General features: G+C 36.5%; 1 protein-coding gene and 1 long non-coding RNA gene across 4 annotated transcripts in view; one reads left to right on the top strand and one right to left on the bottom strand.

Moving 5' to 3' along the window:
- Positions 1-1,597: 1,597 nt before the first annotated feature.
- The window catches only part of LOC148779595 (uncharacterized), a 28,492-nt gene continuing 13,575 nt past the window's right edge, over positions 1,598-16,514 (bottom strand). The window contains exon 3 of one of the 3 annotated variants that reach the window (XR_016046546.1): positions 1,598-1,713. This is a non-coding gene — a long non-coding RNA (uncharacterized LOC148779595). Of the gene's footprint in view, positions 1,714-10,520; positions 11,710-15,012; positions 15,177-16,514 lie in introns of those variants that run through there. The other 2 variants (XR_016046547.1, XR_016046544.1) reach the window with 2 other exon arrangements.
- On the top strand, positions 8,177-9,766 carry LOC18447045 (xyloglucan endotransglucosylase/hydrolase 2). Its single transcript, XM_006857147.4, has 4 exons — positions 8,177-8,508; positions 8,610-8,710; positions 8,828-9,021; positions 9,118-9,766. The coding sequence occupies exons 1-4, from the start codon at positions 8,289-8,291 to the stop codon at positions 9,548-9,550; spliced, it is 948 nt and encodes a 315-aa protein (XP_006857209.2). The 5' UTR covers positions 8,177-8,288; the 3' UTR covers positions 9,551-9,766.

Raw genomic sequence — 16,514 nt, 5'->3', positions numbered from 1 at the left:
ATTGTTAGAAATAAATGTGATATTTTTGCTTTTAGTAAAATTGTGATATTTCTTTCTACTATTTTGAATATTTAGACAATGTAAAATTCATGTGCAAATGACTGCCTTATTATTTAAAAAAATTGACATTTTTGCAATTGATTATAGTATTATTATGAAATGTTTATTTGTGGAGTGATATCCCATAAATTGTGGTAATTCCGTATTCTTGAATTTCTATTAGAGTTTTTCTATACATATTAAATTGGCAATTATGCTAGAATGCCTTTACAGACTGCTACCTTTCTAAATTTGAGCCCAAAATATTTGATTGGCTATTTTTGAAATGTTATAGAGAGTGATTGTTATTAATGGTTTAAGTGAAATTCATATTAATGATTTCAGTGATATGTTGAGTACATGATATTGCTGCTTTCGAATGTTTAAAGAGATTTAGAAATAATTTAAGTATGCAAGTGGACTCATCCGGTTCGCCGGTGAGGTATAAGTGGACCTATCTGGGACGCCAGTAGGGATTAAGTGGACTCATCCGGTAAGCCGGTGAGGTATAAATGGACCTGCAGGGATTAAGTGGACCTATCTGGGACGCCGATAGGGATTAAGTGGACCCATCAGGACGCTGATGGGGTATATAGATGACCTACTTGGGACGCCAGTATGGTATTTTGTGAAATCCTTTGAATTATGTACTGCTGTTAAAAGTGTTATAAGCATTTCAATTACTCGGATTATACTTAATTATGCATTTATTGAAAGTGAAACTGTTGATGCATTTCTGTTAATAGATCTCATTTTGGAAAATATTGATATCTTTCAAACATGATTATTTTTGGGATTATGATGATCACTTACTGAGTAGCCAAACTCATCAAACTATGGTAAACATTTTTTAGGATAACTGCGGATTCATTTTGAGTGCTAGTCAAGATCAACCTTGGAAGATACTGTAGTTGTGCTAGCTTTCTTTATTTACTTTGTAAGACCTCGCCACTGTAAATTTGTCCTATCAATAGATGTATATATGTTTTGTCCGTCACATCTCAGGAATAATAGTATTGTAAATTCTTGGGGTGTGACATGGTCCGTCACTATGAGGCATTTTCGTAAAAAAAATTCGACTTTTTAACTTGGAGGATATTTGCTAGGAAAGTTCAATTTGGGATAAAAATTGCTAAAAAATATTGGTTGGGGGTAGGTTGTCTAGAAAGTCTCATTTTGAGGGGGTTTTGTAATTTCCCTTTCTTTTATTTTTTATTATGATTATAAACCATTACGTCTGAACAAAATAAGCATGAATTAGAACTAGGCTGCCAATTTGGTGCATGCGGACTTATTAGGCCCACGTCCTCGAGCCTGGATTGAGAGCATCGGGTATATATAATTTTAATTTTTAGATTATTGAAAATAAATCTCAAACTTTATAAAACCTCATCCATACCTATTTTTTTAAGTTTTCACTTCTTTTTTTACCAAAATAGCTTTCACGGATTCTTAGGATCGTGAAGCCATCCCATATACTCACTATGGTGATGATCATGAGCGATTTAATGTTTTGAGGCATCACGCAATGATTTAATGTATTTGAGCCGTCACACAATGTAAATAGTCATGATGGTCGTTAAGAGACATAACAGCATTTAAAAAGTCATGATACTATCCTTGTAATCAACAGCGGGTGAATTGCCGGGGTAGATTGCCTCTTCCATTGGAAACCTGTGGCTATGGACAACATTACAAAACTCATACTTCCGTAAGAACTAGATCGAGTTTCAATACAAATGCAACTGGATGCGAACTTATCAAACGATCTGAAGATAAACACCGACACAGGTTCCGCAGGAAAACTTTTACCCAAATACAAAGAAGAGTTTCAGGCCCTTGGACCAGTGTGCACATTCAGGTAAGAGTAAGAAACACACACAAAGTCATAAAGAGGAATGAACAAACAGACCCAACAAGTTGTGCTGTAAAATCAGCAAGATATAAGCAAACGAAGAAAAAAAAGGTAGCGGATGGGGGAAAAGCTGGAGAAATAATGGAGGGTAATGCCCATATATATGAAAAAAGGGTTCACTTTGATAAAGATCCGAGGGGAGAAAATCGTCACACTGATAGAGATCTGAAGAAAATGATGGCAAAAGCCATTCCGGAGGGCAGAAGGCTGAGATCACATTCTGAGTTAGAAACTATAAAGATATGAAACAAGCTTCATGGACAAAACCTCAGGAAGAAACCATTAAAATAGAACCGACTGTGAAGGCATCACGGTCGATTGAAAGCCGTGATACTATCCTTGTAATCAATGGCAGGTTAAATACAACCGTGATAGTCTTGTAAACTATCACGGTTCTTTAAGTGCCGTGAGGCTTTAAAAACTTCATTAGACTTACAACCAGTCATTACCATCACGATTTTCGAGATGCCTTCACAGTTCAAAGATTATTCTGAAGGTTATTTTCATAGGGTTTATTTCTAATATGATAATTTCTCAAAAAAAAATTATAGATACCCCAAAATGATCTTTGTATTCATTCCACCTCCCAATACTTTTGCTATCACAGTTATCATCAGTTACTATTTTTTTTTTTTCTTTTACCCTCCCGTTAGAAAGTCATTGTTGTAAAGACTAAACTATGATTCTCCTCCTTTACTCTACCAATTAAATCTCTCTCTACCTACCCTCTCTCACAAAGTCTCTTTTTGTTTTCCTTTTGTCTCTACCTGCCCTCTCTCTCGGTCTCTCTCTCTGTCCAACATCAATCTCTCTCTCTCTCTCTCTCTCTCTCTCTCTCTCTCGCTCTCTCTCTCTCACACACACACACACACACACACACACTCACTCACGTAGAAAAAATGTGGTTGGCAAAAAACCGTGCCGGACCGGCCTTTGGCTTCTAGAAATCGAAAACCCTCATGGGCGGCATGGCACACTTTTGTGCCGGACTGAAATTTTTTGCTTCTGTTCAGCAGAAAAGTGTGTCGTTCCGGCCATGAGGCTTCTAGAGTTCTAGAAGCTAGAAGCCAGAAGCTGATGTGACACCATTTTTTTTTTTTTTTTGCTTTTCGGATAGATCATGAGGCTTCTGGATTTCCAGAAGCTAGTATGACATACTTTTGTGCTAGACAGCATTTTTTCAATGAGAGAGAGAGAGGGGGGCAAGTAGAGAGAGATAATGGGTAGAAAAAAAGGGGGGGCAAGTAGAGATAGAGAGAGATTTATTGGGTAGAGTAAGGGAGCGGAAAGGTAGTTTAGTCTTTAAAACAATAACTTTTTTATCAAGTAAAAGCAATAAAAAATAATAACTGGGTTATGGTTGTGATACTATAAATATTGGGCCGGCCCCCTCCACAAAAAGATTGATAGAGGAAGCCATGGCTGCTGCAGAGAAGCCCATGTTCTTCTCTCTTCTTTGCCACCCATATATTTCTCTCTCATGCTTACCACCTCATCCCAAGAAGCTGCTCAGCATTTAACCAATCCTACCATGGCGATTTCCAATTCGAAACAATGCACCAGGGCGCTCTCTAAGTCACCCCAAATAGAAAACTACTCATTAACTCCACGAATCAGGTCGTGTGGTATTGAATTCCCCATTCAAGCTTTGGGATCAAAGCTGAACAGGTATCAAACCCATGGATTCCTACCTTTGTTTTCAACAAGTATGGAAGGGAAAATAAATCGGTGGGCCACAGGCTTGGCTTTTGCAATTTTGCCTAATTTTTAAGTTCCTGTGACGGAGAGAAAGTAAAGGAGAGAATGGAAGAGCAAGAGGAGAGAGATTGTGAGAGCGAGAGCCGAGAAGGTGGGAGAGGGAGAGCAGAGGAAGGAGAGAGTCGAGAAAGGGGTTAGGTTGTGGTGGTAGCACCCCTATACCTAGTTATCAAATTGTAGTTTCCAATCCTGCTGACATACAATACCTTCAAAAAAGCTAAGTCTCATACCTTCAAAAAAAACTAACTCCTTAGTCTATCTAAAAAACAGGTAGGGCCCGTCTTCTCTAATGAATTGTCAAAAAGAGAAAAGAGAGTCTCGATGAGAGAGGTCCAATTCTATCTCTGGTTCGACCCCACTAAAGCCTTCCACACCTTCTCCATCATCTGGAACCCAATCCAAATCAAGTAAGCCCATTAGGCCCAAAACTCTCTCTATACAACATTTTTTTTCCTGTGTCTCTAAAACATTTTACCGATGAGTTTTTAACTTGGGGTGTGCAGATTTTTGGTGGATGGAATCCCTGTTAAGAGTGTTTGAGAACACTGAAGCAACAACAGGAGTGTCCTTTCCAAAGAACTAGCCCATGAGATGCGAGCTTATGGAATGCAGATGACTGGGCCACGAGGGGTGGACTTGTGAAGACAGATTGGTCCATGGCGGCTCCCTCCACTGCTTCTTTCACTGGTTTTAAAGCCACCAACTGTAAAGACCCATCTTCTTCTCCTCTCCTCTGCAACTCTATCCCAGTTGCCTGTGCTACCACCACAAGCTCAATTCAGGCCCAGTCACAGCCCCAAGCCCAGTTTCAAGCCCAACTGAGTGCAAACATGTACAACAGAATGAGGTGGGTTAAGAGGAAATACACGATTTATAATTACTGCGGCGATACTAAGAGATTCCCTCAAGACCTTCCCCCCGATTGCAGGCGTTGAAGATGATCTCTAAATATGAGCACTTCACGATGCCAAATCACAAATATTTCATTGATTCATGTGTATCCCTATAATAGTGATTCTTATTGTTTGATTGCAGGCTTATTTTTCTTTTGATTCATTCTATAAGGCAAAATGTAATTGGAATTTCAATGATGGAAGTTAAATGAAAGAAATAAATTGGAAATGAACTCTTTTTGGTGGATACTGTGAAAGGCTGACGGGCAGAAACTTTTAAGGTTTTTTTTTTTGGTTTGGGTACTATTTCTATTTAACAAGGTTCTAAACATCGCTGAGCCAATTTGGAGATAAATCGGTGTGTCGGCAACTTTGGCTCGAGGAACTTGAATCCGCACTTCCCTTAGATTTTAAATTTGGCTGTGGTTTGTATAAGGACGCACGCAAAGTAGACGATTTCTTGATAGTATTTTTTTTTTTGTGATGATCTTGAATTTTATTTTCATCTCTAATTATAAAATTTGAAGCTTAAAAAATAGTGTAGATCTATAAACACTTGAAAACATTGAAAATTGATAGTCTAAATAATATATTCTAAGATACAATATTTCTCATACTCAAAATCTATTTTTTTACACCTATACATCTCGAGGTTGAGATGATCGATTTAAAAGTTTTTTTGACATAGAAACAACCCCTTCTAAGTGAATTGTTGAGGTACACCTTAATTTGATTGTTTGAAGCCTCAACCTTAAATAAACTTTTTCTTTTAAATTTCTTGTAGCGTTGTCCTGTATAAAATCGTGTTCAAGGCTCGCCTAAGTCGGATTGGTCGACTCTGGATTGGTCTAATTTTTACCATGAGGAAATTGTTCTACGATCGCATGGACTTGGACCATGAATAGATCACGGTTGCCTGGAGAGAACGGGAGCCACCAGAAGTGAGATGCGCAGATCAGGAGGGGTGAGTAATCAGATTTAGATTGAGCTAACTTGGGTCAAAGTCTATTTAACCTAGACAAGTCCAAGGTCGGGTCCGAGTCCAAGCCCATCTCGGACCTCAGGTTAGGTCCAAATTAGGCTCAAAATGGTTAGATCCGTCCCGACATATATGCATATATTATAAATATTTATATGTTAATTATATAATCTAATATAAAATATATCTTATATTTTTTACTGTATGATGACTGAACCTAGGCCCAGCCCTATCAATTGGACCTAGACCCAACCCATTTATAGCGCTTACTTATGTTGCGCGCCCATTTAGCATTTTAATGGATCGTCATTTTCCTGAGATCTATGGATTTTCCATACTTCATGGATTGTACTACCTTGGCACTTCATACGAAGTCTGGTTTCATAGTACCCAAATACTTCGAGAAGTTTTTGTACATTAAATGTAATAAAAATAGGGTACGGTAACAGTCAAATTAGAGCCTACCTCCAAAATAGCGTCAACAAATGTGGTTTCAATATTGGAAATTTTTGTAATAGCTTTAAAATATATTTTTCATATCTATTTATGAAGTTTAAAGCTTCAAAAATAGTGTAGATCAATACATCTATGATATCTTGATAATCTTGAAAATTGACGGTCCAAAAATGCTTTACAAAAGACACTATTTTTAAAACTTGCAATCCATTTTTTTCTCATGTCTATGCATCTTGATGTTGAGATGATCAATTTGAAGATATTTGGGAATCAAAACAACATCTTCTAATGAAATTTTTTAGGTAGGCTCAAATTTGATTGTTTAGAGCCTCGGCTCTATATAAACTTTTCCCATCAAAATATTATCCACAAAAATTGAACATGAGTGTTGTTGGCCCAATCACCAAAATAATACCAGAAATAATATTTAAAAAATATAAATAAATAAAAAATGATGAACAACTTACTCAGATATGTCTTTAAATCACCCAAGGGACTTAATATTCCATTCCAAATCCTATAAACTAAGTCATATGGAGACATGCAAACTTGAGAGTTCTTTGATGAATCTCATTCACCTTTATACTTATTTCATCCTTCACTATCATGCTTTCTTGAGGGGTTAATCTCATTTCATAGAGAATACATAATTTTGTAACTCTCATAAACTAAGATCCAAGTGAACTCTTGCCTCAATTCCGTTGAGTGCCACTAATTAGGATTAACCAGTTGTCACCAAATTGTTAATCCTATGTAACGAATTAAACATGTTATTAGTCCACTAATTACCTATATAACAAGATATCATCCAAATATTCCTATAAATTGATAAAAAGATATTTAGAAATTAAATAATCATTGGACATCTATAACATAGGAAAAATAATTTTCACAAGGAATCCAAACATACTATTGGGTTTTCCGTCTAGTAACATTGGGTTACATCGTATTAAAGCTCAAAAATAAATCTAAATACATAGCATTACCTCATGTTAACCACATGTAATTTCACTTATACTACAATATGATTTTTATACTATTATTAAAAAATTCTTGAGAGAGAAGACCATATTTTCCAACCAGTTTCATGATACTTATCACGTCCAAACAGTCCACACACTATTGTATATTAAAAATAAATCATTTACAGGTTTAGTCAATTGGAGGGCTTGAAAATATGCCATTTGCCTAATTTAGTTCATCCGCGTCCTTTTGTTGGACTCGAGACGTTTTGGATAAGAGAGGTTTTTTTGGAAAGATATTTACTTCCCGTTCATCCAGCCGTCCTATTTAAATCAAGTGAGCTATTAACCATTTAATCTAGATCTGATGCTTTACAACATTTTATTTTTATATTTTTCTTCTAATTATATGGACAAGAAGTTTGGCACGTGGCATCACCTCAATGGGCCCTCACCTAAATAAAATATTAAAAAAATATTTTTGATAAAATACAATGACCAAAATACTCCTAAATATTTCAGGGGCATTTTAGTTATTATTTTTTGTTGGGAATATTGTTTTTATATTTTTTATAGGTGCGAGTTCAAGATGTCCAAATTTTGGTGTCAAAATGTTTTGTACAAAAACAATTAAAAATAAAATAACATAGATGGTGATATTGTAATTGGGGTCATTTTGAATAGATGGTTGGATAAGGGGAAGTATAGAAATTTTATGTTGTAGGAAAAACATGGAAAGCTTGTCATTTGAATAAGGAGTTCATGATCCACATCGTTTAGTTTCAAATACTACATATATTTTAAACACCAATATTTCTAGTGGTGGTAGCCGACCTCAAATAGTTAAGATAAGACTCACGGAAGATGATGATTTATACAAATATGTGAACTACTAGTTTGGATACGCCCAAACTCGACAGAAGATGATGATTTATACAAATATATGAACTACTAGTTTGGACACGCCCAAACTCGACAAGGTGACACATCTGGAACTTAACAATTGCGTGGAGGCTAGGGCCCATGTTTTCTCAACGACAAACTAACTTTCCTTCTATTCACGCCAAGGACACCACGATCGCATGAAAAAGGAGAGGAGAGGCGCGTTGGTTTTGAAATTTAAAAAAGAGAACGCGTAGAATTATATGCCAAAGCGGTGCTACAAGTGAAAGCAAGCTGGTGGGGAGTGGCTCCAGTTGTGACCCACCCCGCCTTGTACTTTCTTTACAGTCACCCCCCCCTTTCCTCTCTCTTTATTGAAGACCCTGTATAAATAAGGGCGATCGATGCTCATTGCACCATCAACAACAATCTTTGGAGTTTTCACTACTAAAACACCTTGTGTGATAGCCATGGCTTCAATTCAGCTGCTCTTTCTCATATTTGCTTCTCTCTCATGTGCTTCTGCAACTTTCATTCAGAACTTTGACATCACTTGGGGTGACCAGCGTGCAAAGGTGCTTCCTGGAGGTGATACTGTGCAGCTTACCCTTGACAAGTGGTCAGGTAAATGACAACACCTCCCTCTCTCTCTCTCTCTCTCTCTCTTCATGACTTACATATTAGACAAACAAAAGGAGCTTGCTAACATGAACATTTCCATTCAGGTTCTGGTTTCCGATCAAAGCAAGAATTTTTGTTTACTCGTATCGACATGAAGATTAAGCTCGTCGAAGGCAACTCAGCTGGCACGGTCACCACCTATTATGTATGTTCCTTTTATTTTTCTCCCTCACTCATCCTCGAATTGATCAGGTTCTCAGAAAAATTTCCTGAATTTATATTTTGATTGCTGAAATTTGAACGATTTATTGTATTTGGGCAGCTCTCCTCTCAAGGCCCCAACCACGATGAGATTGATTTCGAGTTTCTTGGAAACGTGACAGGAGATCCATACGTGATGCACACAAATGTATTCTCTCAGGGGAAGGGCAACAGAGAGGTCCAATTCTATCTCTGGTTCGACCCTACTAAATCCTTCCACACCTACTCCATCATCTGGAACCCATCCCAAATCATGTAAGCCCATTAGGCCCTAACCTCTCTCTATACAACAATTTTTCCCTCTCTCTCTAAAACATTTCACTGATGAGTTTTTTAACTTGCGGTGTGCAGATTTTTGGTGGATGGGATCCCTGTCAGAGTGTTTGAGAACACTGAAGCAACAACAGGAGTTCCCTTTCCAAAGAACCAGCCCATGAGAGTTTACGCAAGCTTATGGAATGCAGATGACTGGGCCACTAAAGGTGGGCTTGTGAAGACAAATTGGTCCCTGGCTCCCTTCACTGCTTCTTTCTCTGGTTTTAAGGCCACCAACTGTAAAGACCCATCTTCTTCTCCTCTCCTCTGTAACTCCATCCCCGTCATCTCTGCTACAACTACAAGCTCAGTACAGGCCCAGTCCCAGTCCCAGCCCCAAGCCCAACTGAGCGCAAACATGTACAGGAGAATGAGGTGGGTTCAGAGGAAATACATGATTTATAGCTACTGTGGCGATACTAAGCGATTCCCTCGAGGCCTTCCTCCCGAGTGCAGGCGTCGGCGATAATCTCTAAATATGAGGACTTCTCAACGGCAAATCACAAATATTTCATTGATTCATCTGTATCCCTTGTATAATAGGTGATTCTTTATTTCTTACTATTTGATTGCAGGCTTCTTTTGCTTTTGATTCTTTCTAAATCGCACATTGTATTTCGAATTTCACTTACAGAAGTTCAGTGAAAGAAATAAATGGAAAAGGAACTCTTTTTCATGCTACAAATACCTTTTTTTTTTTTTTTTCTGATTTTTTGGTTATGTTAGGGTGCTCAAATATTTTATAATTGTATTTAACAAATTTTGACACTTATATACTTTTGTTTTGTATATTGTTTTAATAAAAATATTTTTTTGTTATTAAAAAAAGTGTGACATCATCTACACGGGTATGATATTACGAGCGATATTATACCCCCTTCTAATGAACAAAATTGTTCTTATTAAAAACATATTGTATCACAAAACAAATGTATATTTTTGTCCAAAATGCGCACCCTAACTTGACCCCTTTTTTTTTTGGTTACCATTTGTTTTGACGAGGGATTTCGAAATGGCTAAGCCAACTTTGACTCTGAATAGGTGGGTGGACAACTTTGGTTTGAGGAACTCCGACACTTTTGAGAGTTATTACTATTTGATGATATGTCCGTACGTAATTTACTCTTAAATTTATAAATCGGTTGCTAGATATACCCATGGAGAGAATGGGAGCAGCCAGAACATATAAGACTAGATCAGTAGGGCTGGCAATCAAATATAAGTCGTGCCAACTCGGGTCAAAATCAATTTTACCTAGAAAAGAATCAGGTTGGGTTCGCCCATCTTAGACCTCTGGCTCAAGTCAGGCTCGACTTGACCTAATCCATCCCGACGTATATGCATATATGATATATATTTATTTATTTATTATATAACCAATATAGAATATATTTTACATTTTTTATTGAATATTGACCGAACCTAGGTCCACTCCATGTCAATTAGACCCAAGATCTATGGATTTTCTATACCGTATGTACTACCTTGGCACTTCATATGGAGCCCGGTGTCATAGTACCCAGAGACGTCTTTTGTAAATTAAAAATAATAAAAATATTATTTGTAGAAATTGAACTCGAGTTTCATGATAATTGCACATAATTCGACACGTCCGGAAAATCCAGACACTTCTGTATGTTAAAAATAAATCATTTCTAGGTCTAGTTTATTGGAGGGCATGGAAATATACCATACAATTGCTTAATTTAGTTCATATTAGGGCTTGTGCAATCAACCAAGCATCCTATGGACACTTGACTATCATTACCCAATACCCGACACGGGTGTTTAGTGATATTTAGACGTGATTTGACACATCTAAACATTTTTGTTGGACTTGACACGTTTTGCATAAATGCCTTTCGATCTTCCACTGCATTATGGGTACTAAATAAATAAGACACGTTATAATATTTTACCTAAAATAAAAATTGTACGTATGTTCCCACCATAGTGTCTTTTTAATTGAAGTCCTAGACCAGAATTTCAAATCAGTGAGGTGGACTGTCCACCCTATGTATTCATGTCGGATTGTTAGTCCCCAATCGGAGATCTAAAAAATATTTAAAAATAATATAAACAAAAAATAAAAAAAAAACCATCAAATAAGGTTAAAATGGGGGAGAAAAAATAGAAAAGGTTGGTTGTAGGGGGACTGGGATGGTATCGATACTTTTCCAAAACCAATTTGGTCCAAAGTTGATCCCTAGTTTAAATTAATAAGTTTGTGATCTAAATTGCCGGGTTTTAAAACATTACACAGATCATGTCCAAGTACTAGACACGTTTTAAATAGCGACACAGGTACCGTGCTCATGTCACACTAGCTTGGACATGCCCAAGCTCCAAAAACTGAACAACATTGTCACGTGCATAGCACCCTGAGGTTGTTGCCAATGAAAATTTCAAACTCGATAACTTTCCTTCTATGACTCGAGGCCACACCAAAGATTGCATGAAGGCAGAGCTGCGTTGGTTTTGAAATTTTAAAAGGAGAAGAACCATAACATTTGTCAAAAATATATATAAATAAATAAAAGAGAACGCGTAGAATCATGCCCAAGGGGTGCTGAATAAAACCCCATCATTGTGCCCTCACCAACAAAATTTTGTACATGTGGGTTCAACCTGAACACCAAAAAGAAGCCACCCAAGCACAAATTAAATTTAAAAAAAGTTGCACAAAATCTTCAGAAATAGACTTTATACCTACTATAATTTTTCTTAGTATATTTTTTTCAAAAAAACAAGTTTTATAACAAATATCCCCCAATACAAAAAAGTTTATTTTTTGACAAAATACCCTTCCCGTACAGAACAATTCATTTTCAGTTCCAAATACAAGGAAATGGTTGTATATTACCGGATCCATCCATTCTACCGAACTGGAACTGTACACTGTTGGGCCGCCACCTATTCTAGACACAAACAAATGCCAAACCGCACTTGAAAAACACCAGAACGACCTCTTCCAAATGCCAGACCGCCATGGTGAAGTGCCGGACCGTATTTTAGTCTCGATTTTTTATTTTAGTCTTCAAAAATTCATTTTTGAGGGTTTTAAGTAACTATCCCTTAAAACTTATCCTATCCATACACATTATGAACTCAGATAAGAAAGCTTCCATATACTAGGCGCTGCCCAAGGTTTTGAAGTGGAGGAGGCGCCGCCTGCCCGAACTGAGAGCTCCTCAGCACGGGGTTGGGCAGAGGGACAGAGAGAGACACAGCAATGTGTTATCGCAGAGGGAGCGTGGGGCGGGCGCAGAGAGAGAGAGAGGGAGAGAGGGAGAGAGGGATGGGTTTTAGAAAACCCAATATTGAGATGGGACAGACACAAGAGTGAGTTGCATGCGGTAGGGCATTGGGGGACGAGAGTACGGATGAGCAGAGAGGGTGTTTTTTACTTTTAAAAAAAATTTAAAAAATTAGAGGAGGAATTCAAATCTGGCCTTGAGATTTGAATCAAAATCGATGGTGATGAGTTGCGGGCCATGCTTATACATGCTTGTGGGCGTGGGAGGGATCTATAAGATCATTACTTATACTTAAAATCAATACTTTAAAAAATAGATTGGTGCTTCGGATCGGACACCCTCAAAACCCATCCGGATCAATGAATCGGTGTATCGGATCGAGAATCAGTAGAATTGGTCAGATTCAATCTTAAAAAAAAATTCAAATAAAATATTAAAAATCATTATAAATGTTGTTTTTTAATAATCCAATAAGAAATGAAGGTATTCCATTAATAACTTTTATTTTGCATCAATATACAAATATTGAGATGTTTTTTCCCTGTATGAAGATCATCAAACATTTATTAAAACCTAACTAAATACAATATTATACATTGAAATTAGAATTATTGGTTTGTATTTTATTATTTTATCATCATTTTAATATATAAATAAGAATAAATTTGAAATTTGTCTTATAATATCATCTAATTTAAAACTCTAATTTACAACTATAACAAAAAATAATACATTACATAATTTATAATGTAAATAAATAAAATATAAGCTTTGATTATCATTGTAATTAGTATAATTATTAATTACAATATTATAATAAAAATGATACAAAAAAAAGGTAAGACCCTAATAAAAAATAAAAAAATTCATTAAGTACTTAGAAACTCAAAATCCTTTTTTCTTTATTTTTTATTTTTATAAATATTGATAGATTGTAAAGTGGAACACATTATTTTAGATCTTTTTTATTATTCAAAAAGAAAATATTTTAGGTCCAAAAGTACTTTATAGGTAAGCTTTTTCACCTAAGAGATTAAATATACATTGTGATTGTTACTTCAGTCATGCTTTGTTAGTAGATTAGTTGTCAAATAGAAATAAAACAATCCCACATCGAAGATGATAGGCTTGAACAAGAAATATAAAAGCTATTGAGCGTTTGTTTTTAAAATGAATTGTCGCTGGTGGGTAGGTGATTTGATGAGCTGTTGTGATGTCGCATGTTGATACTAATCATTTTATGATGTCATAATTGATGATGAATCTGTCATCCAATCCGTGATGTCACTTAACGTTACTTGATGGCATCAAGTGATAAAAATGTTCGGATCCCGTTTTTTGACTCCATAAAAATGATCGGATCCCGTTTTATGACTGGATCCGAAACGAGCTGGATGATACCCAATCCAAATTGTTCGATTTATAACTGGATCAAAAACCCAACAAGATACTAAAAAAGTCCCTTCTCCCATAAACTCTCTCTCTCTCAAGAGGAGGGAGCACCCCAACCTCCTCATCAATGACCACCATATCAAACCCTTGCGCCCACTGCTAGAGACAGTAGTGAACACAATCTCAGCGTCATTCGCAAAGCTTGCTTCAAGGCTTGATCGAGCCTCATCAATGTTAAAACCCCCACCTGCCCTATACTGGCTCTCCAGTATAACCAATCTTGACATCTCTACCAAAACTTTGCTTCTTCCCTCTACAACAGCCGCAAGGTTTTGTAGAAGAGAGTCCCCGTTGTGGTCTCGAGCCATGAGCACCTCAGGGTCCACCCCCATGCTCCCCTGTGAACGCACAGCTGCAGCTGCCACATTCAGCTCTCTTTGGACAGCAGCCATTTGTTGAGAGAATTGGGACTCACGAAGCTTTAACTGGTGCATCCATCTTATCCTTAAACGTCATCTCTTTCTCTTTGTACATAAACTTCAGCTCTTTTCTTCGTCCATGGTTGAATCAATCAACACTTACAATTTAACAAAAATTTCAGCTCTCTTCTTCGTCTATAGTTGAATCAATCAACACTCTCAATTTAGTGAGAGAGTATCATAAACCAAGGAAGCACACTTTCAATTTAACAAAATCTTCAGCTCTCCTCTTCGTCTATAGATGAATCAATCAACACTCTCAGTTTAGTGAGAGAGTATCATAGACCAAGGAAGCACTGTTTCGACTTTCTGTTGAGTCTGTTTCGACTCTCTGCAGAGTTTGTTTCGACTCTCTCCCAAGTCGTGTTTCGACTCTCAGCAAAACAGCCTTTGTCTCTGTTATGGCCGGTGTTATAGACTGCGAGCTGTTGAATCTGTCTCGGACTGCGAGTTACTGAATCTGCCTCGGATCTACAACGAGTTTTGTTGGCTCGTGCAAGTGTCATTCTGTGCTTGTTATTCAAACAATCTGAGCATGGAGACCACTGCTTCTATTGGTCACGCCATACACGTGAAGACTTAAAGATCCAACTCGTTCGTTTATGAACTTATTAGTCAAACTCCACCTGCTTTGTGTCAAAGCATCTTGAGTTTGAGGGGAGTGTTAGTGTATGGATATCTTGAGTGTTAGCATATGGATATCTTGTTAATATTGATATACATCATTATGGATACATATCAGTATGGATAGAACTGTTGGTCGAATATTTATGGGGGCCTTGTGTCACACCCCAAGAATTTACAGTACTGTTATTCCTGAGATGTGACAGACAAAACATATATACATCTATTGATAGGACAAATTTACAGTGGCGAGGTCTTACAAAGTAAATAAAGAAAGCTAGCACAACAACAATATCTTTCAAGGTTGATATTGACTAGCACTCAAAATGAATCCGCAGTTTTCCTGAAAAAATGTTTACCATAGTTTGATGAGTTTGGCTACTCAGTAAGTGATCATCATAATCCTAAAAAAATAATCGTGGTTGAAAGATATCAATATTTTCAAAAAGAAGATCTATTAACAGAAATGCATCAACAGTTTCACTTTTGCACAATTAAACACAATCCAAATGATTGAAATGCACATAACACTTTAACGCGTCAATGCATAATTCAAAGGATTTCACAAAATACCCTATTGGTGTCCCAAGTAGGTCACCTATATACCCTATCAGTGTCCTGATAAGTCCACTTAATCCCTATCGACGTCCCAGATAAGTCAACTTAATCCCTGCAGGTCCACTTATACCTCACCGACGTACCGGATGAGTCCACTTAATCCCTACTGGCGTCCCGGATAGGTCCACTTATACCTCACCGGCGAATCGGATGAGTCCACTTGTATACTTAAATTATTTCTAAATCTCTTTAAACATTCGAAAGCAGCAATATCATGTGCTCAACATATCACTGAAATCATTAATATGAATTTCACTTAAACCATTAATAACAGTCACTCTCTATAACATTTCAAAAATAACTAATCAAATATTTTGGGCTCAAATTTAGAAAGGTAGCAGTTTGTAAAGGCATTTTAGCATAATTGTCAATTTAATATGTATAAAAAAAACTCTTATAGAAATTCAAGAATACGGAATTATCACAATTTATGGGATATCAATCCACAAATAAACATTTCACAACAATACTATAATCAATTGCAAAAATGTCAATTTTTAAATAATAAGGCAGTCATTTGCACATGAATTTTACAATGTCTAAATATTCAAAACAGTAGAAAGAAATATCACAATTTTACTAAAAGCAGAAATATCACATTTATTTCGAACAATAGACAAGAAAAATAAATAAATTTATTTTTCTAAGAATTTACAGCATTCAAAATTTCTAACATAGATAAAATATCACAATTTTTAGTAAAAAGATTATTTTTCAAGATAATGAGGTCACGTGCGCATAAAATTTGTCGCGCCTAAAATTCATGATAATAAGTAGAAATAATTATTTCATTTCATTTTTAAAAAAAATGGATTATTTTTCGAGACAATGGGGTCACTTACACATAAAACTTATAAAATAAAGATCCTGGACGGAAATATCACTATTTATTAAAAACAGACTATTTTTCAGGAAGACGATGTCACTTACCCACAAATATTTGAGAGGGAGCTTCCGATAAAAAATTCGGTTCGAGAGAGGAATTCACTGTGTTTCGACCACAGAGAGAGAGATCTCAAAATTTTCTAGGGTGGGAGTGCTCACCTCCCCTATTTAAATTCTT

Source organism: Amborella trichopoda, chromosome 12 (assembly GCF_054954075.1).
Source record: "Amborella trichopoda isolate Santa Cruz 75 chromosome 12, AtrichopodaSantaCruz75HAP2 v2.0, whole genome shotgun sequence".
In the NCBI taxonomy this organism is placed as follows: domain Eukaryota; kingdom Viridiplantae; phylum Streptophyta; class Magnoliopsida; order Amborellales; family Amborellaceae; genus Amborella; species Amborella trichopoda.
Note: the sequence above shows the minus strand (reverse complement) of the source record. Positions and strands in the feature narration are given on the sequence as shown.

Coding starts and splice junctions, on each gene's coding strand:
- LOC18447045 (XM_006857147.4), top strand. CDS start 8,289: ATGCTCATTGCACCATCAACAACAATCTTTGGAGTTTTCACTACTAAA. Junction 8,711..8,827: donor GCACGGTCACCACCTATTAT/GTATGTTCCTTT, acceptor GTATTTGGGCAG/CTCTCCTCTCAAGGCCCCAA. Junction 9,022..9,117: donor TGGAACCCATCCCAAATCAT/GTAAGCCCATTA, acceptor TGCGGTGTGCAG/ATTTTTGGTGGATGGGATCC.